This window comes from Pecten maximus, chromosome 9, assembly GCF_902652985.1.
Source record: "Pecten maximus chromosome 9, xPecMax1.1, whole genome shotgun sequence".
NCBI classification, from domain to species: domain Eukaryota; kingdom Metazoa; phylum Mollusca; class Bivalvia; order Pectinida; family Pectinidae; genus Pecten; species Pecten maximus.
Window position 1 is genome coordinate 6359135 of NC_047023.1, and position 27669 is coordinate 6386803.

Sequence of the window (27669 nt, forward strand, 5' to 3'; positions counted from 1 at the left end):
TGCAGTGGGAGTATATAGATAGCCGAACACAAATAAGTCAGGATGGTATGTGTATGGAAATATGCCGTCAGCTTCTGAAACACCTGGTGACATACACTTATCAGTACCTCGTGGACAGCTGTCAGCTGACCTGCTAACGTGTGTACGTGATAGACATGACCAGACAGTCACCCTCCCCAGTAAAGGTAAGACTATACGTATACACTACTCAACTCGATGTCACAGGTGAACAGGTGAAGTCACAGCAAAGAAGCTCGATATCTAATGAAAATCTGTGGTTTGGGGTGTGTATTTAACAGTTATTCAATTTTAATTAACTGTATTTTGTTTTCAGTGATCATGTTGTGCAATTGACAGCTGTCAGCTGAAATGCACTACACATTGGACATCAATTTTTCTTATAATTTGTATGGCATTTTATCTGTCTTCTTTTGTTTTAGATAGATATTAGCTACAATGTAACAATAAAGTTTGAACACACTGGGCTTAAAAAATAAGTGAAATGTCTGAACTTGTTTGTGCAAATATAAAATGAAGACATTTTGAATAAACCATTCAGAATCACAGATCTTAAATTTAGGATTCTAATTTGATAGTCAAAGAATTTTTTTAAGCATTGATAACCGATTTTATAAGGACTCAGAATATATATGAATACTTTATCTAAAGTGTTGTGGTTGTTAATTGATGTCATCTGTTACTTAAAATCCTGAAACTGAGCCTGCAGACCTGCATGATGTGATTCAACTGTCAAACTTCTTTATTAGTTCTGTCAAGATTGACATTCTTAATCAGTTATTAATTGTTATTGACCTCTGACCTCAGGCCTGCTGTTAGCTACAGCCATACAAGTACTCACCATGATCATCTGTCAATACACTCAATATATATTGAGTTTATGATTAGGTGAGTAGCTGTACACTGCTTTTTCCGCCAAGCTTGGGGGCCGCGGTGGCCGAGTGGTTAAGGTGTACCGACACTTTATCACTAGCCCTCCACCACTGGGTTGCGAGTTCGAAACCTACGTGGGGCAGTTGCCAGGTACTGACCGTAGGCCGGTGGTTTTTCTCCGGGTTACTCCGGCTTTCCTCCACCTCCAAAACCTGGCACGTCCTTATTAATGACCCTGGATGTTAAAAGGACGTTAAACAAAAAAAAAACAAAAATCCGCCAAGCTTATAATTTCTAATGCAACAGTTGGTAATTTAATGGATATGCTACAGCCCTCATAGTGACATTTGACTGTAATTTTAAAAGTGAAGAGATATGATATGAATTGCCATGCAGGAATGTAGCAGGATGGTTAATGATTTATAAGCAGGGACATGTAAATTAAACAAGCACCTAGGTGCTTATAGTGTCCCCTTTTACCCTTTTTACTGGGTTTGGTTTGGTTTGGTTTGGTTTATTTTGTTTAACGTCCTATTAACAGCTAAGGTCATTTAAGGATGGCCTCCCGTGCGTGCGACATGTATGAGTGTGGTGAGTGCGTATGTGTGTTTTTGGAGGCTGTGGTATGTTCGTGTTAAGTCTCCTTGTGATAGGCCGGAACTTTTGCCGATTTAAAGTGCTATCTCACTGAAGCATACTGCCGAAGACACCCAGCAGCACACCCCACCCGGTCACATTATACTGACTGGGTCCAGGGTAATGCTATAGTATATTTATTCATTATTATTCAAACAAGAATTCATTTTTAGCACAACTTGAACTGATATTGCAATCACCTGAGTGATGGCCAGGCCCTGGTATTGAGATAGTTCATTGTAGAAATTACTTTCATCACTGTATAGTAACATCATATTTTAGTTTTTAACAACATCTGGATTAGTCAATGTATACACGTCAAACATTAAATTTACATCACGGTCCATAAGCACTCCCCTTGACTGTCAATTCACTCATATTATATTGGGTGTATATAATATATATACGTATATAATGACGACTAAAATAGTTAAAGATGACTGAACAACTTTTTTATTATTATGTTTAATGTTACCATGTTTTTAATTTAATACACCTACTTAGGGGCCGCAGTGGCCGAGTGGTTAAGGTGTCCCGACACTTTAACGCTAGCCTTCCACCTCTGGGTTGCGAGTTCGAAACCTACGTGGGGCAGTTGCCAGGTACTGACCGTAGGCCGGTGGTTTTTCTCCGGGTACTCCGGCTTTGCTCCACCTTCAAACCTGGCACGTCCTTAAATGACCCTGGCTGTTAATAGGACGTTAAACATAAACAAACAAACAAACAAACTTAGAAAAATGATGTGCAAGCACAAGCTAATTATTGTGCTTAATATAGAGGAGCCATAATATTTACATGTACTTGCCTATAACAAACACTAACTGGTGGGAATTCATTTCCCATCAGCCTTGTGGTAAAACTAATGTTTGTGTAGATTGAGAGGTCAGAACCTTGTAGTTTGTTCCCGGGCAGCAGCACCTAGGGTGAATTTTTTCATTATTAGTTCTGAAAAACATTACAACAGATTGGTGCCGTTGACTCCAAGTGTATGATTCAGAGGCTTCCTAATGGAGCTAGCTAGAGTTATGGTTGTCTTCTGAATGGAGGTCAAACAAAAAAAATGTGGCAACTATAGAAAGACAATTACTACATTAACATGGAGTTAATAGGCAATTAATGGTTGCAAGCAAAATTGCCATGATTCGTTATTGACAGAAAATTAACATATATCTAGTGGTGTGCCGCAATAGCTCAGTCAGGCTGACCATGTATCCTCAGGTGAGGGGGCCGCAAAAGATCAGTTGGTCATAGTTTCCAGCAACGTTACCTTAGGTCAGCTATATAGTGCTGGCCACATAACCTCAGGTGAGGGGGCTGAAATAGCTCCATCGGTTAGTGCGCTGGCCACATAACCTCAGGTGAGGGGGCTGAAATAGCTCCGTCGGTTAGTGCGCTGGCCACATCACCTCAGGTGAGGGGGCTGAAATAGCTCCGTCGGTTAGTGCGCTGGCCACATAACCTCAGGTGAGGGGGCTGAAATAGCTCCGTCGGTTAGTGCGCGGGCCACATGACCTCAGGTGAGGGGGCTGAAATAGCTCCGTCGGTTAGTGCGCGGGCTACATGACCTCAGGTGAGGGGGCTGAAATAGCTCCGTCGGTTAGTGCGCTGGCCACATGACCTCAGGTGAGGTAGCTGAAATTGCTCCGTCGGTTAGTGCGCTGGCCACATGACCTCAGGTGAGGGGGCTGAAATAGCTCCGTCGGTTAGTGCGCTGGCCACATAACCTCAGGTGAGGTGGCTGAAATAACTCCGTCGGTTAGTGCGCTGGCCACATAACCTCAGGTGAGGGGGCTGAAATAGCTCCGTCGGTTAGTGCGCTGGCCACATCACCTCAGGTGAGGGGCTGAAATAGCTCTGTCGGTTAGTGCGCTGGCCACATAACCTCAGGTGAGGGGGCTGAAATAGCTCCGTCGGTTAGTGCGCTGGCCACATATGGGTCTTTAATGCATTTTATTTGGGATGAGAAAGGTTTGCTAAATCTAATCGTAATTGATGCCCTTTGCTTGCATGTAAATTCAATTGCAACTAGAGTTGAACAATACAATGTATATTGTGTAATTGAATTAAAATAACTTTTTATAGTACTTGAAATATTTTATATATATCACCAACAGCTATAATAGAAATAAAAAAATCAGAGGAATCAAACATAGAACAGTTTCAACAGATACATGATTACTGCTACATATAATTTTATACTATTTTTTTTAGCATAAATGAATGATTCATTTGTTGTACAGACAACATGTAGTGAGTCATTTTTATTCTAATTTTCATATTTGTACATCAATCTTTACAAGGAAACTTTTTATAACCAGACTGCTAAAATTCCCATTTTGAAAATGATATATAATTATGTACAATGTACATGTCATGTGCCTTTATTACAATTAACTACACATGGTTAACTTGAGCTTAAATTGGTTATTACTCGATGAACTTTTCTCTCAATTTTACAGGTACATCTAAGCGACCTCCAGGAACATTACCAGGAATGTAAACCATGTCGGATTATCAGGATATGTATCGGCTAAATCTCGTTTTTAAAATAATTTTGTTCACATAACTGTTAAGTTTAATGGTAGGTTAAGGACAATCTCTATTGATAGATCACAATTTTATACACAGATATATATATATAAAGCATTTGTTTAATAACATTTCAAAATGTTAGAGTCCGCGCCATTGCTGAAGAAGTCTTCAAGTAGTCATAAAAATCTATCTTTATGCCAACGACTTCTGTACAGTATTGGGCATGTTCTGAATGACCTCACAGCTTCTATGTGGTTCAGTTACCTGATCATCTACTTCCACCAAGTAAAACAGTTTGACAACACTTTGGCGGGATACCTGATGATGATTGGCCAAATCAGTGATGCATTGTTTACTCCATTTGTTGGTATTGAGTCTGATCGTAGTCAAGGAATACTCAAGATCGGGAAGCGAAAAACATGGCATTTGATAGGTAGGTATGATTTTATCAGCGGTATCCTTCAAAATATTGTATGTGTAGTCTGTGATAAAACAGGGAAATGAAAGTGTCAGAATACAGAGTTTAAATTGTACAGATCCACTTTATATCAATGTCAGTATATAGAGGTTCAACTATACTCATGTACTTTAAGTAAATGTTAGAAAAGAGGTTTCACTGTATAGATGTACTTTACACCAATGTTGGAATATAGAGGTTCCACTTTACACAATCACAACCACAAAAGTGTCAGAATATAGAGGTTCCACTGTACACAATCACAACCACAAAAGTGTCAGAATATAGAGGTTCCACTGTAAACAATTACCATCACAAAATAGTCAGAATATAGAGGTTCCACTGTACACAATCACAACCACAAAGGTGTCAGAATATAGAGGTTCCACTGTACACAATCACAACCACAAAAGTGTCAGAATATAGAGGTTCCACTGTACACAATTACCATCACAAAATAGTCAGTACATTGACTACAAAAATACATTTGATATGAACAGCATAAAATTATAATCCTGCATCGCTGCCAAGTGACAGATCAAGAAAAAACATCTTCATTTGTGCCGTTTTTGTAATACAGGTACACGTATATATGCAAACCATGTTTTCTGAAAATTTTACATCAGAGTTCTTTTGGGTCAAGTTTACTTAATATTCTGGACACATAAGATGAATCTGTACAGTAATTACATTGTATCCCCTGTATTGTGATGTGTTTGTCATGATTTTGTTTGTTAGGTACTGTCTGTGTGGCCTGCAGTTTCCCCTTCATCTTTAACAAGTGTATCACCTGTGACCATACCAAGGACATATACCAGTTTATCTACTATGCACCGTTCGTGATCATATTTCAGTTTGGTTGGGCATCGACTCAGATCTCTCACCTGTCACTTATACCTGATCTCACTGCTAAAGAGGATGAACGTGTTGAGTTAAATGGCACAAGGTAAAGAAGTATCAATTACTATTTGTACAAGGTATAATGTTGAAGTCAGTCATCTGTAGGTAGGTGAGAGAGGGAATTAAGCAGGTGCGGATCCAGGAATTTGAAAGGGTGGGGAATCCAGGAATTAAGTGGTAATGCGAGCGCCGTAGCCGCGATCCAAATTTTTTTTGGCGGGGGATCTGGTGGCCAAAATTTTGGAAAATGAAATGATTATAGCAAATTTTGCAATATTTCGGGGAGAAGATTTTCGATAAGCGTGGTAGGGTGGGGGGTTGTGTTTGGCATAGGGGTTTTTTAAGGCTATACAAAAAAAAATGTCCAAAAAGGGGAGGGGGGGTCCTGACCCCCAGGAATGAATGTATTTAAAGGTATTACATGTATTTACAGGTATGACACATGTTTACATGTATGACATATGTTTACAAATATTACAAGTGTTGACAGGTATGACATGTATTTACAGATACAACATGTATTTGCAGACACAAATGTATTACATGTATTGTATGACATGTACATGTATTTACAGGAATGACATGTATTTACAGGTGTTATATGCGTTACCATGTATGAAATGTATTTACAGGTATGCTTTCACAGTGCTGTCCAACCTAACGGTGTTCGGATTGTTTGCCCTCCTGTTTTACCTCAACACAGAAGGTGGAATTGGAAATAGTAACATGCTGTCTCCAGTGGACAATAACAAATTCAGAGTAAAGCTTATACTTCATTGTTATAAAGTTTGAATTATTTAAATGAGTTGTACTACACCTGGTGCATAAACCCTGTTAATTAACATGTTTGGTATAACGTCTAGGACTTAGTATTGACTTGACAACAGTAATAACCTCCATTTTATTTCTAGGACTTAGTATCGACTTGACTAGAGTAATAACTTCCATTTTATTTCTAGGACCTAGTATTGACATGATTACAGTAGTAATTTTAACCTCCAGTTTTATGTCCTTTGTCCGTCGTCCGTCATAAACAATTTACATTTCGACTTCTTCTCCAAAACCGCTCACCATATTCAATGAAATTTGGCAGGAAGATTCCATTGCCAAATGTCAACCAAAATTGTGAAATATATGGTCCCCACCCCTCAGGGGCCTGAGGGGCAGGGCCTAAAAGGGTCAAATTGACTAAAATTTCAAAAATCTTCTTCTCAACTTCCAGATTTGGTAGAATCAAATACTCTTTACAGATAGAAAGGTCTTAAGGTGCTTTACCAAAATTGTGTATTTCATGACCCTGAGGTCTCACGTTTGCCCCTAAGGAGAGGGTAAACTTTTACTAAAGTTATATAGGAAAATCACATTTTTGACTATCATTTGTTTCATTTCTATTGGAATTCACTCATACTTTCTTAACATTATCAGCATGTGATGACAATTTAACGGTATGCACATGTTGGCCCTGACTGACCCCCAGGGGCTGATGGGTGGGGCCAAAAATTAGTTGAAAATTCAGAAATCTTCTTCTCAAGACTCAAATAAGATAGAATCAAATACTTTTAATATGTGGAAGGGTCATAAGGTGCTTTACCAAAAATTGTGAATTTCATGGCCCTGCATGGGGTCTCATGTTTGCCCCTTTGGAGAGGATACCCTTTATTGTTGTTTATATAAGGAAATCACATGTTTGACCATCATTTGTGTCATTTCTATTGGAATTAGCAGTTTTGGAAGGCAGTTTGCTGGTATGCAGTTATTGCATGGTGCCCAGGTGCTGGTGGGCAAATTCAAAAGGGTCAAATTTACAAAAATATTTCGAAACTCAGGTGACCGTTAAGGCCCATGGGCCTCTTGTATTTCTAGGACCTTAGTATTGACTTGACAACAGTAATAACCTCCATTTTATTTCTAAGACTTAGTATTGACCTGACTACAGTATAACCTCCATTTTATTTCTAGGACCTAGTATTGACATGACAACAGTAATAACCTCCATTTTATTTCTAGGACCTAGTATTGACATGACAACAGTAAAAACTTCTATATTTTGTATTATTTGTAGAAATTGATATAGACATGACTAAAGTATTGGCCTCCATTTCATTTTAGGACCTTGTATTTATTGTGGTCAGTCTTGGAGTAGTGGTCAGTTTCCTTTTCCAAATCGGTGTGAAGGAGGGTGTGAAGACTTTGTCTCATGTAGAGGCAGATGAAGCCATTTCCAAGTCTCTAAAAACATGTTCGTCAATGTCTTCCTCCACTGGCGAGAGTTGTCAAACCATAGAAATCTCCATGTTGAGGAAATCCCTCATGTCCTGGAAGGACTGGCTCAAAGAAAAGCAGTTTTATCAAGTAAGGCCATTTATAATCAATAGATGATTGGATATTAATTGGCATTGGCAATTACATGCATGCATGTCAGTTGTACATATAAGTCTCTTAAATTGTCCTCAACTCATCAGACATTTAAAGACAGTGTTTTATCTTGGATATAGCCTTAAAGAGGCTTGCCCGCAGAGAGATCAGAAAAATTGGCTTATAGAAAAAGATTTTTTAAACATGACAGATTGTTGGAATTGTTGAGTTTTTCATTTTATTTTCCTTATAAAATGCTGAAAAGTGATATTAAAACCTCATTTTTTAAATATTATTTATTTAATCGCAACCCGCAATAAGTCCCCGCTATAAAGTGGAGTCTAATTTGATTGACACATCAAAGAAACAAGCACGTGTACAGTGCCGCACAGTGATAACTTCAAAGGCAGCGGCGATTTACAAAGAAGATTTGCCATTATATTCCATACATTTCCCTCTCAGGTTGAGTTTTAAAACGTCTTTTAAATACATATTCTGTAATTGTTTTCAAGAAATAAAGTCGGAAAGCCTCTAATTTTGTCACATAGAAACGTGTACTGAAGTTTATTTAGTGATCGGAGATGTGCCGTTTACCGGTCCGTCTGCGGATAAGCCTCTTTAAGTTATTATATGATGGTTCCTCTAGGGCAGGTAAATTTGTGGAGATGTATATACCATTAAAGTGTAGAAGCCACATAGCGAAATGGTCAGATTATGTACTTGATAGTCAATTTATGGATATAAACTCATTGTTAATTAATCCAGTTTTTACATGAAGTTTTGTGTTTTACAAGTTTTTATTTGTTACCATTTGCATTCAATGTACACATAATCAGTAAAAAAAATTCTCTTTTGCAGGTTGCTGTGATGTACATGTGTACAAGGTTGTTTGTAAATGTATCACAGATTTATCTCCCTTTGTATGTCACAGAGACTTTACAGATGTCTAAGGTAATTATGGCCTTTAAAAATAACCCAGCATGAAATATTTGGGTGGTCGGGTTGCAAAGTAGTAACTCATTTGCCATTTTACCTATGTACCCGGGGCTTGATTCCCTGACATGGTTTTGAAAAGGTTTGGGGTCACCTAGCTGCCCGACCATGTGGGTTTTCTCAGGGTTTACTCAGGTTGCCTCCCACAGTAAGACCCCCTCACTCAGTTGGCGGGGCGACCAAGAGTAAGTATGATAGTGTAGCGGGACTGGACTGGGTCGATCATCGGTGACCAGGTAGCTCAATCGGTAGAGCATCCGGCTAGTGTTCGGAGGTCCCGGGTTCGAACCCCGGTCTGGCCGCTACATTTTCTCCTCTCCTGTTACAATAGTAATAGTTGATATAACTTGCTTAACAATTTTGTGGAATAAATGAATTATATGTTTCCTTAACTATGAAACTACTTTCTTAACAGAATTACTTTTGAGTTTTGAGATAATTTCTTTAAGAGATTGTAAGCATACCAATTTGAGTGTGTACAGAATCATATATGTGCTTTAGAGGAAATTTTCATATGCCTGTTGACACTTCGGTAGTATGCCATTGTCTGTCTATCCAGAATAAGCTGTTGTTTATTTGAATAGTTCCTCTCTCATTTTTCACCTGATCTCTTTTGAAACATATTGGGCTTGATAATCATCATATTAAGTTGTTGTTTGTTTTCTTAGTATAATTTTGATCTCTTAATTTTTTATAAGAGTTATTGCCCTTTGGATATTTCAGTAAGTTTATTTTTTCAGGAGGCATTTTTTGACCTACCTTTAAGGTACGGTAAACCTCCGATTAATTCGAACACGCGGATAGTTTGAACACACATTTTTTTCTAGAAAAACAGTAATTTCTTAGCTAGTAATAGTTCGAACTCTGGCTGATTATAACAGACACCATTTCGGATAGTTCGAACTTGTCAAATGAAGAACGTAAAGTAACATTTTTTCCGGCAAACTCCATTGAAAGCTCGTACTTTTTGTTACTTGCTATATTTCATACTTTTTGATAAAAGAATTTATGTCACTTTGGCATTTGACAGGTATTACTCTGACCATGGTAATCTTGTTTTTCAGTGACTCTTCTAGGAATCAAACCCATGACCTCTGATTTACTAGAGAAACACTCTACCCAATGAGCTTACCTGAAATTATCCTGTGACAGGTTAGATATTAACTATAGTACTGATGTTAACATCATCAAACGATTTAAACTGTTTGTTTACAGGTGAATGTTGCCATTATGCCATTGGTTGTGTTTGTCAGTGGACTCTTCACATCCCTAGTCATGAAACCTGTCAACAGGGCTATTGGCAGAAAAGTAAGTATCAGTAGGATCAAAGTGAGTACAAGCCATATGTGATAACAAGCAGTACCTTTATGTGAAAACAAGCTGTACCTGTATGTGATAACAAGCTGTACCTGTATGTGATAACAAGCTGTACCTGTATGTGATAACAAGCTGTACCTGTATGTGATAACTAACTGTACCTGTATGTGATAACTAACTGTACCTGTATGTGATAACAAGCTGTACCTGTATGTGATAACAAGCTGTACCTGTATGTGATAACAAGCTGTACCTTTATGTGAAAACAAGCAGTACCTTTATGTGATAGCAAGCAGTACCTTTATGTGATAGCAAGCTGTACCTGTATGTGAAAACAAGCAGTACCTTTATGTAAAAACAAGCTGTACCTTTATGTGAAAACAAGCTGTACCTGTATGTGATAACAAGCTGTACCTGTATGAGATAATAAGCTGTACCTTTATGTGAAAACAAGCTGTACCTGTATGTAAAAACAAGCTGTACCTTTATGTGAAAACAAGCTGTACCTGTATGTGAAAACAAGCTGTACCTTTATGTGAAAACAAGCTGTACCTGTATGTGAAAACAAGCTGTACCTGTATGAGATAATAAGCTGTACCTGTATGTGATAACAAGCTGTACCTGTATGATATAATAAGCTGTACCTGTATGTGATAACAAGCTGTACATGTATGTGATAAGCTGTACCTGTATGAGATCATAAGCTGTACCTGTATGAGATAACAAGCTGTATGTGATAACAAGCTGTATGTGATAACAAGCTGTACCTGTATGTGATAACAAGCTGTACCTGTATGTGATAACAAGCTGTACCTGTATGAGATAACAAGCTGCATGTGATAACAAGCTGTACCTGTATGTGATAACAAGCTGTACCTGTATGTGATAACAAGCTGTACCTGTATGTGATAACAAGCTGTACCTGTATGTGATAACAAGCTGTACTTTTATGTGATAACAAGCTGTACCTGTATGTGATAATAAGCTGTACCTGTATGAAATAACAAGCTGTTCCTGTATGAGATAATAAGCTGTACCTGTATGTGATAACAAGCTGTACATGTACAAATATATGTGATAACAAGCCGTACATGTATGTGATTACAAGCCGTACATGTATGTGATAACTAACTGTACCTGTATGTGATAACAAGCTGTATGTGATAACAAGCTGTACCTGTATGAGATAACAAGCTGTACCTGTATGTGATAACAAGCCGTACATGTATGTGATAACTAATTGTACCTGTATGTAATAACAAGCTGTATGTGATAACAAGCCGTACATGTATGTGATAACTAACTGTACCTGTATGTGATAACAAGCTGTACCTGTATGTGATAACTAACTGTACCTGTATGTGATAACAAGCTGTATGAGATAACAAGCTGTACCTGTATGTGATAACAAGCTGTACCTGTATGTGATAATAAGCTGTACCTGTATGAGATAACAAGCTGTACCTGTATGTGATAACAAGCTGTACCTGTATGTGATAATAAGCTGTACCTGTATGTGATAACAAGCTGTACCTGTATGTGATAACAAGCTGTACCTGTATGTGATAATAAGCTGTACCTGTATGTGATAACAAGCTGTACCTGTATGTGATAATAAGCTGTACCTGTATGTGATAACAAGCTGTATGTGATACCTAACTGTACCTGTATGTGATAACAAGCTGTATGAGATAACAAGCTGCATGTGATAACAAGCTGTACCTGTATGTGATAACAAGCTGTACCTGTATGTGATAACAAGCTGTACCTGTATGTGATAACATGCTGTATGTGATAACAAGCTGTATGTGATACCTAACTGTACCTGTATGTGATAACATGCTGTATGTGATAACTAACTGTACCTGTATGTGATAACAAGCTGTATGTGATACCTAACTGTACCTGTATGTGATAACAAGCTGTATGAGATAACAAGCTGTATGTGATAACAAGCTGTACCTGTATGTGATAACTAACTGTACCTGTATGTGATAACAAGCTGTACCTGTATGTGATAACAAGCTGTACATGTACAAATGTATGTGATAACAAGCCGTACATGTATGTGATAACAAGCCGTACATGTATGTGATAACTAACTGTACCTGTATGTGATAACAAGTTGTATGTGATAACTAACTGTACCTGTATGTGATAACAAGCTGTATGTGATAACGAGCTGTACCTGTATGTGATAACAAGCTGTAAGTGATAACTAACTGTACCTGTATGTGATAACAAGCTGTATGTGATAACAAGCCGTACATGTATGTGATAACAAGCCATAGATGTATGTGATAATAAGCTGTAGAAGAGAAAATATAGCATATGAAATCAACTGTCAGATGGATAAGACATCTGAGATAATTTCCCTGATGTAAATTCTGCATTAAATTGACTGGAATTTCAAAAATACAAAAGGACCCAGATTTGGTTGAATCAAAAATCTTCATGGATGGAAAGGTTAGGTGTTTTATCAAAATTGTAAATTTCACTTAATAAGGTGATTTATCAAAATAGTAAATTCCATGGCCCATAGATTTCATGTTTCTCCCTGGAGAAGTGTTAAACTTTACTATAGTCTATGTAGGAAAATCACATTTAACAAAAATGATTCAAAATTGGTTAGAATTATGAGGAGGGGCGAAACTATACTACGGTACTAATATACAGAAACTGTTAAGAAATACATTGTAAATGCATAAAAGATAGAAGTGATGTGTTTAAGTCTCAGGTGACTGTTAGGGCCCATGGGCCTCTTGTTATGGCAGTTATTGCCCTTTTCCTATATTTGATGGCAGAATCTTCGCTGCACAACTCTTTCAATAGTTTTTGCCCAAATTTTTGAAGCTTTTGCTCAGCACATATATACAAATTGTACACTGAAACCTTCACTCACTGTTCTGGCATGCTGTTTCTCCCCGTTTTGTATATATTATAAGAGTTTGGGTGACCACAGTTTTAGGGATATTAGTCGGCCGTCCTGGCAACATATATTGTCTTTATGACCTTAGTGCGAGATATATCGCCTTATCACAATTAACTGTACTATATACAAACTAAGCTCGTATTTTTGGAAGGTGCCTGTAGTTTTAAAATGCATAACAGTTTCAGAAAGTTGAAAGCATCATCTCAGACTCTAGACCTCATTCATAACTGTAAAATTAAGTCGTGAGTCAGGGACCATATCAGTTTGCAATTACAATTCTCCATTGTCTCTAGTTAAAGGCCACATTTCCATTTGTTTGTGACTGTTATATATGTTCCTAATAGATGTGTGAGATGGTAGAGGGGGCAGTTTAGTTCAAGTTCAATATTTGAAATATTTGAAACGGCTGCTGCTGGATCATCAGATGCTATATATAAGCTTTCCAAGTGTAAGGGATATACATGTACACTTAAACACACAGAAGGGACTTAAAGTTTTCATTGTCTTCAGTTTCATTTTGAAATATGATTGAAAATTGAAAAAAAATAACCTAACTTTATTAGTGGGCATACCAAATCTTAAGATAGTGTGATAAATAACTTTAGAGTACTATAAGTATGTATATCAAACCATATTTTGAGCTCTTTCTGAATTTCAGGCCACCTATTTTATAGGACAGTTATGTGGTATAGGAGCGTGTGTATGGATTTATTTTCTGAAAGAATCTTCAAAGCAGTACTGTTACGGTGTAGCAGTGCTATTGGGCATCGGTGGCTCAACCATGCTGGTTACCTCCCTTGCAATGACATCAGATCTCATTGGACAAAACACAGAGAGTGGAGCTTTTGTGTATGGAGCAATGAGTTTTACTGACAAGCTTTCAAACGGTATAGCTGTCGTCCTCATTCAACAGAATCATCCCTGCACGTAAGTCAGCAATCTGGTACATGAAACACGTTTCCCTGTATATGGTAGGGCTCTCTAGAGTAACACAGGAGGTATATGACACTGGTTTCCCTGTATATGGTAGTGTCTCTATGGAGTAACACAGGAGGTATATGACAATGGTTTCCCTGTATATGGTAGTGTCTCTATGGAGTAACACAGGAGGTATATGACAATGGTTTCCCTGTATATGGTAGTGTCTCTATGGAGTAACACAGGAGGTATATGGCAATGGTTTCCCTGTATATGGTAGTGTCTCTATGGAGTAACACAGGAGGTATATGACAATGGTTTCCCTGTATATGGTAGTGTCTCTATGGAGTAACACAGGAGATATATGACAATGGTTTCCCTGTATATGGTAGTGTCTCTATGGAGTAACACAGGAGGTATATGATACTGGTTTCCCTGTATATGGTAGTGTCTCTATGGAGTAACACAGGAGGTATATGATACTGGTTTCCCTGTATATGGTAGTGTCTCTATGGAGTAACACAGGAGGTATATGACAATGGTTTCCCTGTATATGGTAGTGTCTCTATGGAATAACACAGGAGGTATATGACACTGGTTTCCATGTATATGGTAGTGTCTCTATGGAGTAACACAGGAGGTATATGACACTGGTTTCCATGTATATGGTAGTGTCTCTATGGAGTAACACAGGAGGTATATGACACTGGTTTCCCTGTATATGGTAGTGTCTCTATGGAATAACACAGGAGGTATATGACACTGGTTTCCCTGTATATGGTAGTGTCTCTATGGAGTAACACAGGAGGTATATGACACTGGTTTCCATGTATATGGTAGTGTCTCTATGGAGTAACACAGGAGGTATATGACACTGGTTTCCATGTATATGGTAGTGTCTCTATGGAGTAACACAGGAGGTATATGACACTGGTTTCCCTGTATATGGTAGTGTCTCTATGGAGTAACACAGGAGGTATATGACACTGGTTTCCATGTATATGGTAGTGTCTCTATGGAGTAACACAGGAGGTATATGACAATGGTTTCCCTGTATATGGTAGTGTCTCTATGGAGTAACACAGGAGGTATATGACAATAGTTCCTGTATATGGTAGTGTCTCTATGGAGTAACACAGGAGGTATATGGCACTGGTTTCTCTGTATACGGTAGTGTCTCTATGGAGTAACACAGGAGGTATATGACACTGGTTTCCCTGTATATGGTAGTGTCTCTATGGAGTAACACAGGAGGTATATGACACTAGTTTCCATGTATATGGTAGTGTCTCTATGGAGTAACACAGGAGGTATATAACACTGGTTTCCCTGTATATGGTAGTGTCTCTATGGAGTTACACAGGAGGTATATGACAATGGTTTCCCTGTATATGGTAGTGTCTCTATGGAGTTACACAGGAGGTATATGACACTGGTTTCCATGTATATGGTGCATGTATGGCTCAATTGAGTAAAATAGGAAATTAATTAATCTATTATCCTTGTATATGGTAGACCCCTTTGGGGACACTAACATTGCATGCTTGTTTAACACAGGAACTGCTGTCCTATGTGTAACCAGTATTTCAAGACAGTGCTGACATTTGTCCCAGGAGGAGTTGTTCTACTCACGATAGTCGTCCTCATCACTCTCCTCCCAACAAAGATAGGCACAAAGAAAAAAGGAAGTAAGTGTACAGGTGTCCCTTGGACAGCCCTCTCCCCTGAATGAGTCTACAGGTGTCCCTCCCTTGGACAGCCCTCTCCCCTGAGTGACTGTGCAGTTGTTCCTTGGGCAGCCCTCTCCCCTGTATGAGTGTGTAGTTGTTCCTTGGACAGCCCTCCCCCCTGAATGAGTGTATAGGTGTCCCTTGGAAAGCCCTCTCCCCTGAATGAGTGTACAGGTGTCCCTCTGACAGCCCTCTCCCCTGAATGAGTGTACAGGTGTCCCTCTGACAGCCCTCTCCCCTGAATGAGTATACAGGTGTCCCTTGGACAGCCCTCTCCCCTGAATGAGTGTACAGGTGTCCCTTGGACAGCCCTCTCCCCTGAATGAGTGTACAGGTGTCCCTTGGACAGCCCTCTCCCCTGTATGAGTGTACAGGTCTCCCTTGGACAGCCCTCTCCCCTGAATGAGTGTACAGGTGTCCCTTGGACAGCCCTCTCCCCTGAATGAGTGTACAGGTGTCCCTTGGACAGCTCTCTCTCATGAATGAGTGTACAGGTGTCCCTTGGACAGCCCTGTCCCTTGTCTGAGTGCACAGGTGTCCCTCTGACACCCCTCTCCCCTGTATGAGTGTACAGGTGTCCCTTGGACAGCCATCTCCCCTGAATGAGTGTACAGGTGTGCCTTGGACAGCCCTCTCCCCTGAGTGACTGTGCAGTTGTTCCTTGGGCAGCCCTCTCCCCTGAATGAGTGTGTAGTTGTTCCTTGGACAGCCCTCTCCCCTGAATGAGTGTACAGGTGTCCCTTGGACAGCCCTCTCCCCTGAATGAGTGTACAGGTGTCCCTTGGACAGCCCTCTCCCCTGAATGAGTGTACAGGTGTCCCTTGGACAGCCCTCTCCCCTGAATGAGTGTACAGGTGTCCCTTGGACAGCCCTCTCCCCTGAATGAGTGTGCAGTTGTTCCTTGGACAGCCCTCTCCCCTGTATGAGTGTGCAGTTGTTCCTTGGACAGCCCTCTCCCCTGAATGAGGGTGCAGTTGTTCCTTGGACAGCCCTCTCCCCTGAATGAGTGTACAGGTGTCCCTTGGACAGCACTCTCCCCTGTATGAGTGTGCAGTTGTTCCTTGGACAGCCCTCTCCCCTGAATGGGTGTGCAGTTGTTCCTTGGACAGCCCTCTCCCCTGAATGAGTGTACAGGTGTCCCTTGGACAGCACTCTCTCCTGTATGAGTGTGCAGTTGTTCCTTGGACAGCCCTCTCCCCTGAATGAGTGTGCAGTTGTTCCTTGGACAGCCCTCTCCCCTGAATGAGTGTACAGGTGTCCCTAAGACAGCCCTCTCCCCTGAATGAGTGTACAGATGTCCCTTGGACAGCCCTCTCCCCTGAATGAGGGTACAGGTGTCCCTCCCTTGGACAGCCCTCTCCCCTGAATGAGTGTACAGGTGTCCCTTGGACAGCCCTCCCCCCTGAATGAGTGTACAGGTGTCCCTCCCTTGGACAGCCCTCTCCCCTGAATGAGTGAACAGATGTCCCTCCCTTGGACAGCCCTCTCCCCTGAATGAGTGTACAGGTGTCCCTAAGACAGCCCTCTCCCCTGAATGAGTGTACAGATGTCCCTTGGACAGCCCTCTCCCCTGAATGAGGGTACAGGTGTCCCTCCCTTGGACAGCCCTCTCCCCTGAATGGGTGTGCAGTTGTTCCTTGGACAGCCCTCTCCCCTGAATGAGTGTACAGGTGTCCCTTGGACAGCACTCTCTCCTGTATGAGTGTGCAGTTGTTCCTTGGACAGCCCTCTCCCCTGAATGGGTGTGCAGTTGTTCCTTGGACAGCCCTCTCCCCTGAATGAGTGTACAGGTGTCCCTTGGACAGCCCTCTCCCCTGAATGAGTGTACAGGTGTCCCTTGGACAGCCCTCTCTCCTGAATGAGTGTACAGGTGTCCCTTGGACAGCCCTCCCCCCTGAATGAGTGTACAGGTGTCCCTTGGACAGCCCTCTCCCCTGAATGAGGGTACAGGTGTCCCTCCCTTGGACAGCCCTCTCCCCTGAATGAGTGTACAGGTGTCCCTTGGACAGCCCTCTCTCCTGAATGAGTGTATAGGTGTCCCTTGGACAGCCCTCCCCCCTGAATGAGTGTACAGGTGTCCCTTAGACAGCACTCTCCCCTGAATGAGTGTACAGGTGTCCCTCTGACAGCCCTCTCCCCTGAATGAGTGTATAGGTGTCCCTTGGACAGCCCTCTCCCCTGAATGAGTATACAGGTGTCCCTTGGACAGCCCTCTCCCCTGAATGAGTGTACAGGTGTCCCTTGGACAGCCCTCTCCCCTGAATGAGTGTACAGGTGTCCCTCTGACAGCCCTCTCCCCTGAATGAATGTATAGGTGTCCCTTGGACAGCCCTCTCCCCTGAATGAGTGTACAGGTGTCCCTCTGACAGCCCTCTCCCCTGAATGTGTGTACAGGTGTCCCTCTGACAGCCCTCTCCCCTGAATGAGTGTACAGGTGTCCCTCTGACAGCCCTCTCCCCTGAATGAGTGTACAGGTGTCCCTTAGACAGCACTCTCCCCTGAATGAGTGTACAGGTGTCCCTCTGACAGCCCTCTCCCCTGAATGAGTGTACAGGTGTCCCTTGGACAGCACTCTCCCCTGAATGAGTGCACAGGTGTCCCTTGGACAGCCCTCTCCCTGATCAACACCAGCTAACTCTATATTAATAGTCTGGTTTGGTTTTGTTTGGTTTATTTTGCTTAACGTCCTATCAACAGCTAAGGTCATTTAAGGACGGCCTCCTGTTTGTGCAACATGCATGTGTGTGGTGAGTGCGTATGTGTTTTTTGGGAGGCTGCAGTATGTTCATGTTAAGTCTCCTTGTGATAGGCCGGAACTTTTGCCGATTTATAGTGCTACCTCACTGGAGCATACTGCCGAAGACACCCAGCAGCACACCCCACCCGGTCATATTATACTGACAACGGGCCAACCAGTCGTCCCACTCCTTTTATGCTGAGCGCTAAGCAGGAGTAGCAACTACCATTTTTAAAGACTCTGGTATGTCTCGGCCAGGGGACAGAACCCAAAGCCTTCCTCACAGGGGCGAACGCTCAACTAAAGGCCAAAATAGTCTGGTTATTTGTATATTGATATATGTTATATATACTGGATATATAGGGGAATGCACAGAGGTCTGTCACAATTTATGTACTGGAAGGTAGACGTACATATATACAGATTGGGAAAAGCATTGGGATAAGACACAATTTATATACTATACATCGAATGTGAAGCAAAGAGGTCTGACAAGTACAATTTGAATTACATGTACTAAATGAAGGTATACCCCTCCCTGGTATAAATTTCCTTCTGTTTGTTGTGTTTGCCCTAAAGTCTTGTACTATAAAATCAAATGCACCTGTATCTTGCAAATTACCTTGTACTTGTGTTTTACCTGTATATACAGCCCTATAGAATACCTTTAGTTAATTACGAGTTAATCACCTTTTTAGGTCACCTGAGACGAAGTCTCAAGTGACCTATTCTAATCGCCTTTTGTCCGTCGTCGTGCGTCGTGCGTCGTGCGGTGTGCGTCGTGCGTCCGTAAACTTTTTACATTTTCGACTTCTTCTCCAAAACCACTTAACAAAATTCAATGAAATTTGGCAGAAAGTTTCTATGGCTGAAGGTCAACCAAAATTGTGAATTATATGGTCCCCACCCCCCAGGGGCCTGAGGGGTGGGGCCAAAAAGGGTCAAATTGACTAAAACTTCAAAAATCTTCTTCTCTACTCTCAGATATGGTGGAGTCAAACACTCTTTATAGATGAAAGGGTCTTGTGGTGCTTTACCAAAATTGTGAATTGCATGACCCTGGGGTTTCACGTTTGCCCCTGGGGAGGGGGTAAACTTTACTATAGTTTATATAGGGAAATCACATTTTTGACTATTACTTGTTGGATTTGTATTGGAATTCATTCTAACTTGGTTCAAATTATCAGCATGGGAGGACACTTTGATGGTATGTACATGTTGGCCCTAGTTGACCCCCAGGGGCTGGTGGGCGGGGCCAAAAAGGGTCAAATTGACTAAAATTTCAAAAATCTTCTTCCCTACTCTCAGATATGGTAGAATCAAATACTCTTCATAGATGGAAGGGTCTTAAGGTGCTTTACCAAAATTGTGAATTTCATGACCCTGGGGTCTCACGTTTGCCCCTGGGGAGGGGGTAAACTTTACTATAGTTTATAAAGGGAAATCACATTTTTGACTATTATTTGTTGGATTTGTATTGGAATTCATTCTAACTTGGTTCAAATTATCAGCATGGGATGACAGTTTGATGGTATGTACATGTTTGCCCTGGTTGACCCTCAGGGGCTGGTGGGCTGGGCCAAAAAGGGTCAAATTGACTGAAATTTCAAAAATCTTCTTCTCTACTCTCAGATATGTTAGAATCAAATACTCTTCATAGATGGAAGGGTCTTCAGGTGCTTTACCAAAATTGTGAATTTCATGACCCTGGGGTTTCGCGTTTGCCCCTGGGTAGGGGGTAAACTTTACTATAGTTTATAAAGGGAAATCACATTTTTGACTATTATTTGTTGGATTTGTATTGGAATTCATTCTAACTTGGTTCAAATTATCGGCATGGGATTACAGTTTAATGTTATGTACATGTTGGCCCTGGTTGACCCCCAGGGGCTGGTGGGCGGGGCCAAAAAGGGTCAAATTGACTGAAATTTCAAAAATCTTCTTCTCTACTCTCAGATATGTTAGAATCAAATACTCTTCATAGATGGAAGGGTCTTTAGGTGCTTTACCAAAATTGTGAATTTCATGACCCTGGGGTCTCACGTTTGCCCCTGGGTAGGGGGTAAACTTTACTATAGTTTATATAAGGAAATCACATTTTTGACTTTTATTTGTTGGATTTGTATTGGAATTCATTCTATCTTGGTTCAAATTATCAGCATGGGAGGACACTTTGATGGTATGTACATGTTGGCCCTGGTTGACCCCCAGGGGCTGGTGGGCGGGGCCAAAAGGGTCAAATTGACTGAAATTTCAAAACTCTTTCTCTACTCTCAGATATGTTAGAATCAAATACTTTTCATAGATGAAGGGGTCTTATGGTGCTTTACCAACATTGTGAATTTCATGACCCTGGGGTCTCATGTTTGCCCCTGGGTAGGGGGTAATCTTTACTATAGTTTATATAGGGAAATCACATTTTTGACTATTATTTGTTGGATTTGTATTGGAATTCATTCTAACTTGGTTCAAATTATCAGCATGGGATTACAATTTGATGTTATGTACATGTTGGCCCTGGTTGACCCCCAGGGGCTGGTGGGTGGGGCCAAAAAGGGTCAAATTGACTGAAATTTCAAAAATCTTCTTCTCTACTCTCAGATATGTTAGAATCAAATACTCTTCATAGATGGAAGGGTCTTTAGGTGCTTTACCAAAATTGTGAATTTCATGACCCTGGGGTTTCACGTTTGCCCCTGGGTAGGGGGTAAACTTTACTATAGTTTATATAGGGAAATCACATTTTTGACTATTATTTGTTGGATTTGTATTGGAATTCATTCTAACTTGGTTCAAATTATCAGCATGGGATTACAGTTTGATGTTATGTACATGTTGGCCCTGGTTGACCCCCAGGGGCTGTTGGGCGGGGCCAAAAAGGGTCAAATTGACTGAAATTTCAAAAATCTTCTTATCTACTATATGTATGAATCAAATACTCTTCATAGACTGACCCCATTAGGACTGATGGGTGGGGCCAAAAAGGGTCAATTTAGTTGACCGAAATATTTCAAATCTCAGGTGACCGTTAAGGCCCTTTGGGCCTCTTGTTATTACATGACTCCGACTTGGGTTGTACCACTGACTGTAGTCTGTGCTCTGTCTGTGAGAATACCAGATGAGGTGACCCTTGTGTTGAGCTCAGTTACTACCTCATATTATTTAGTTAAATATGATCTGAAACTGATCTTAAGTTATACATACTGCACACTGTGTATATATTTCATGATTGATATTTTAGTTTTTCTGGCATTTCAAGGAATTCATAAATTCAACATTCAGCAAAAATAGATACAGTGAATTAACACCATCCACTGAAATAATCTTTTTATACATTACAGTAATAGTACATAATACAATACTGTAATACAATACAGTAATACAATATATATACATGTATACCTAACAATATTGGAACATTAAATTTATCAAAATGTGATTGTAAACATGAAGGAGACAATAACCATCAATGTATAAAAAGTAGCATGATATTGTATTTACCTGACCTAAAACACCTGCTCAAATTTTAAAAAGATTGTTGTTAAAAAGTGTTTCTTACATTGTATCTCTGCATGATTATCTATCATTAAATTCTTAGTAGCATGAGTATCAATTTTATAAACAGCTCAATCTTAGTAGATCAAATTTGAGAGATCATTTTTGTTTTTACTACTTAAAGTGCTGGCAGTCCTAGATAATCATTGATTGACTTAGGAGGTATATGAGATTTTATCATAACACACCTCACATACCACTCTGTTATAAAAACACTTCACATACCACTCTGTTATAAAAACACTTCACATACCACTCTGTTATCATAACACACATCACATACCACTCTGTTATAATAACACATCACATACCACTTTGTTATCATAACTCACATCACATACCACTCTGTTATAAAACACTCCACATACCACTCTGTTATAAAAACACTTCACATACCACTCTGTTATAATAACACATCACATACCACTCTGTTTTCATAACACACATCACATACCCCTCTGTTATCATAACACACATCACATATACCACTCTGTTATCATAACACACATCACATACCACTCTGTTATAATAACACTTCACATACCACTCTGTTATAATAACACATCACATACCACTCTGTTATAATAACACTTCACATACCACTCTGTTATAATAACACTTCACATACCACTGTTATAATAACACTTCACATACCACTCTGTTATCATAACACACTTCACATACCACTGTTATAATAACACTTCACGTATACCACTCTGTTATCATAACACACTTTGCATACCACTCTGTTATCATAACACATGACATAACACTCTGTTATAATAACACACTTCACATACCACTCTGTTATCATAACACACATCACATACCCCTCTGTTATCATAACACATCACATACCACTCTGTTATAATAACACATCACATACCACTCTGTTATAATAACACTTCACATACCACTCTGTTATAATAACACGTCACATACCACTCTGTTATAATAACACGTCACATACCACTCTGTTATCATAACACACTTCACATACCACTCTGTTATAATAACACTTCACATACCACTCTGTTATCATAACAATTCACATACCACTCTGTTATAATAACACTTTGCATACCACTCTGTTATAATAACACTTCACATACCACTCTGTTATAATAACACACTTCACATACCACTCTGTTATCATAACACACATCACATACCACTCTGTTATCATAACACACTTCACATACCACTCTGTTATAATAACACACTTCACATACCACTCTGTTATCATAACACACATCACATACCACTCTGTTATAATAACACACTTCACATACCACTCTGTTATAATAACACTTCACATACCACTCTGTTATAATAACACACATCACATACCACTCTGTTATAATAACACTTCACATACCACTCTGTTATAATAACACATCACATACCACTCTGTTATAATAACACACTTCACATACCACTCTGTTATCATAACACACATCACATACCACTCTGTTATCATAACACACATCACATACCACTCTGTTATAATAACACTTCACATACCACTCTGTTATAATAACACTTCACATACCACTCTGTTATAATAACACGTCACATACCACTCTGTTATAATAACACACTTCACATACCACTCTGTTATAATAACACTTCACATACCACTCTGTTATAATAACACATCACATACCACTCTGTTATAATAACACTTCACATACCACTCTGTTATAATAACACTTCACATACCACTCTGTTATAATAACACATCACATACCACTCTGTTATCATAACACACTTCACATACCACTCTGTTATAATAACACTTCACATACCACTCTGTTATAATAACACGTCACATACCACTCTGTTATAATAACACTTCACATACCACTCTGTTATAATAACACTTCACATACCACTCTGTTATAATAACACTTCACATACCACTCTGTTATAATAACACTTCACACACCACTCTGTTATCATAACACACATCACATATACCACTCTGTTATCATAACACACTTCACATACCACTCTGTTATCATAACACATGACATAACACTGTTATAAAAACACTTCACACACCACTCTGTTATCATAACACACATCACATATACCACTCTGTTATCATAACTCACATCACATACCACTCTGTTATAATAACACTTCACATACCACTCTGTTATCATAACACACATCACATATACCACTCTGTTATAATAATACTTCACATACCACTCTGTTATAATAACACATCACATACCACTCTGTTATCATAAAACACATCACATACCACTCTGTTATCATAACACTTCACATACCACTCTGTTATCATAACACACATCACATACCACTCTGTTATAATAATACTTCACATACCACTCTGTTATCATAAAACACATCACATACCACTTTGTTATAAAACACTCCACATACCACTCTGTTATCATCACACACTTCACATACCACTCTGTTATAATAAAACACATCACATACCACTCTGTTATCATAAAACACATCACATACCACTCTGTTATAATAACACTTCACATACCACTCTGTTATAATAATACTTCACATACCACTCTGTTATCATAAAACACATCACATACCACTCTGTTATAATAAAACACATCACATACCACTCTGTTATCATAAAACACATCACATACCACTCTGTTATCATAAAACACATCACATACCACTCTGTTATAATAACACTTCACATACCACTCTGTTATAATAACACACTTCACATACCACTCTGTTATCATAACACACTTCACATACCACTCTGTTATAATAACACTTCACATACCACTCTGTTATCATAACACTTCACATACCACTCTGTTATCATAACACACTTCACATACCACTCTGTTATCATAACACACTTTACATACCACTCTGTTATCATAACACACATCACATACCACTCTGTTATCATAACACACTTCACATACCACTCTGTTATAAAAACACTTCACATACCACTCTGTTATCATAACTCACATCACATACCACTCTGTTATCATAACACACTTCACATACCACTCTGTTATCATAACACACATCACATACCACTCTGTTATCATAACACACTTCACATACCACTGTTATAATAACACTTCACATAACACCCTGTTATCATAACACACACAAAATAAACATCATGTTATCATAACACACACAACATAACACCCTGTTATCATAACACACACAAGATAACACACACAACATAACACGCACAACATAACATCATGTTGTCATAACACACACAACATAACATGTTATCATAACACACACAACATAACACCCTGTTATCATAACACACACAACATAACATCATGTTATCAAAACACACACAACATAACACACACAACATAACACCCTGTTATCATAACACACACAACATAACACACACAACATAACATCATGTTATCATAACACACACACACACATAACACCCTGTTATCATAACACACACCACATAACTTGCTTCTTAGCTTCTTAATTGGTTGTACATCTCATCTTTTTCATCTGCTTTTCAGACATTGATGAATTTTATTTTAAACAATAGTGTGAAAATGTCAGAGATTAATATAAACCAATTCAGGCTTTAAATAAAAATAAAAGAATTAGCAGTATATGAGAGTTTTCAGCTGATTTCAAAGGAGATGACTTTAAAGTCAGACATCTCCTTATTCCATGATGATGACAAGTTAAATATGAAAAAGATTATGAATCACATGTTAAAAACATTCTTTTTGGAAGATGATTTATTATAGAGCAAAATTTTCTAAATCTGTCCCTGTCCTATGTTCCAATTGTTGAGAGTTGTTTGAATTTTTTCTCCACAGTGCAACTTTTGGAGCCGGTTGTTAATACAGAAGACTCCAACATTGTGATTCCTGGAACAATACCCTGTCCAGCAGGTCGCAACACCTGCTGTGAAGAGGAAGGTGATCCAGACCATATACAACAACTACTGGCTAAAAGTCATAGTGTCAATTCGTGTTAATACAACAACTACTGGCTAAAAGTCATAGTGTCAATTCGTGTTAATACAACAACTACTGGCTAAAAGTCATAGTGTCAATTCGTGTTAATACAACAACTACTGGCTAAAAGTCCTAGTGTCAGTTTATGTTAATACGATAGCTACTGGCTTAAAGTCCTGGTATCAATTCACATAAATACAGCTATACTATTTCTGGCTGAAAGTCCTGGTGTCAAATCATGTATAAGAGGTACTACTGGCTAAATGTCTTGTGTCAATTCGTGTATACGAGCTACTACTGGCTAAAATCCCTGGTGTCAATTCGTGTATAGGAACTGGCTAAAAGTCCCGGTGTCAACTCATGTTGATACTGCCACTACTGGCTCAAACTCCATGTGTCAAAAAATATATTATACAATAACATATACCTCATCAATTACATTTTTGACATGTTTTTTTTCTCTGGGAAAGATATCAAATATTGTCCTCAGTTGAACCATGCATCCTGCTTAGCATGCACCCAACAAATACTCTAAAGAATTTCTAAATAAAACTTGTGTACTGATTGGACATAATTATTGACTAGTGTGACCTGAATGGGTTTGTGATATATGGTGGTTCAATGTCTACAGAAAATGAAGCAGGAGCTAACATTTCAGACAGAGGACAGCATAGGTGTCAACCATCCCGGATTACGCGGGAAGTGCCCGGAAAATCATTAAAATTTCCCCTAAATCCCGATTTGGTACATTTCCCGAATCGGGGTTATAAATTTCTCCCGGATTTGAGCAGTCTTCCCTCATAAACCCCGGAAATCTCAGACACTTTGACCCTGAACTGATTATGTAAACAAAACACCCCCACCACCTGTGTAGCTGCCCTGGCCTGGGGCTTGGTGAGAGAGGGGAGTCGGTCACTGGTCACCATATGCGTGCCGACAGTGTAATGTGATACCTCTGCCTGTATTCACTGTTTATTATAAAACTGAGTGAAAAAGATATGAAATAGAGACTCTTGTACTCTTTATATTAGGTAATCAAATAAATCGATAAATAGAATCTTGTACTCCTCTATGTACCTTATGTATGATGATTAAACTACGGTGAGCCATGGTCCATCGTCGTCTGTCCGTCGGTCGGTCCATCGTCGTCTTGTCCGTCGGTCGGTCCATCGTCGTCTGTTCGTCGGTCGTCCATCGTCGTCTGTCCGTCGGTCGTCCATCCTTTCTCATAATTTACTTCAAATTACTACTAAAACTAAAGTACTGATTGGATTTGAAAAAATATAGTCAGGAACATCCTTAGGAGAAGGGAAACTGATTTTGCATAAATGGTGACACCCCCCACCCCTGAAGCCTGGCTGTGTTGGATATGTGTGTATATATTCTGTACATAATCTTAGGCAAAAATGTTTGTGAACATTTGTATATATTACGCTTCATATTGTTGAGATATATTGATAATTGTTATCTCTTATTGTTTAGAAAACAACCTTGATTCCTGGTGATGGAAATATTGTTTTCATTATTTATGTTACAAAGTTTAAGTGTTATTTATTTTGTCTTCAATGCACAGACTACTTCAACAAAGGAACTGGATATTGTAACCTTCTTCTAACTGTAGAAATTAATACACAAAATGATATTTTTAGCCCATCATCATAATAGGCTATTCAAATCGCCATGTGTCCAATTGGTCCGTCCATCCGTCCTTGTTATCGCTATTTCTGAGAAAG

At 39.4% G+C, this 27669-nt stretch overlaps 1 protein-coding gene across 4 annotated transcripts; it reads left to right on the plus strand.

The window, feature by feature from the left end:
• On the plus strand, positions 1 to 27669 carry LOC117334671 (major facilitator superfamily domain-containing protein 12-like). 4 transcript variants are annotated; one of them, XM_033894426.1, is made up of 11 exons: positions 1 to 185; positions 3987 to 4492; positions 5255 to 5462; positions 6049 to 6175; positions 7526 to 7768; positions 8630 to 8722; positions 9980 to 10072; positions 13672 to 13940; positions 15489 to 15619; positions 25796 to 25933; positions 25978 to 27669. In XM_033894426.1, exons 2-11 carry the CDS (start codon positions 4195 to 4197, stop codon positions 25998 to 26000), a joined length of 1623 nt encoding a protein of 540 aa, XP_033750317.1. In that variant the 5' UTR covers positions 1 to 185; positions 3987 to 4194; the 3' UTR covers positions 26001 to 27669. The 4 variants fall into 4 exon arrangements, with proteins under 4 accessions (XP_033750317.1, XP_033750318.1, XP_033750315.1 ...); XM_033894427.1 differs by lacking the exon at positions 25978 to 27669 and adding an exon at positions 22078 to 22115 and having other exon boundaries at positions 25796 to 25908; XM_033894424.1 differs by having other exon boundaries at positions 25796 to 27669.

Excerpts from the sequence above, each read along its gene's own strand:
- LOC117334671 (XM_033894424.1), top strand. The coding sequence starts at position 4,195 with ATGTTAGAGTCCGCGCCATTGCTGAAGAAGTCTTCAAGTAGTCATAAA. Across the intron at positions 6,176-7,525 it reads TGGACAATAACAAATTCAGA|GACCTTGTATTTATTGTGGT; the intron begins GTAAAGCTTATA and ends ATTTCATTTTAG. Across the intron at positions 13,941-15,488 it reads CAACAGAATCATCCCTGCAC|GAACTGCTGTCCTATGTGTA; the intron begins GTAAGTCAGCAA and ends TGTTTAACACAG.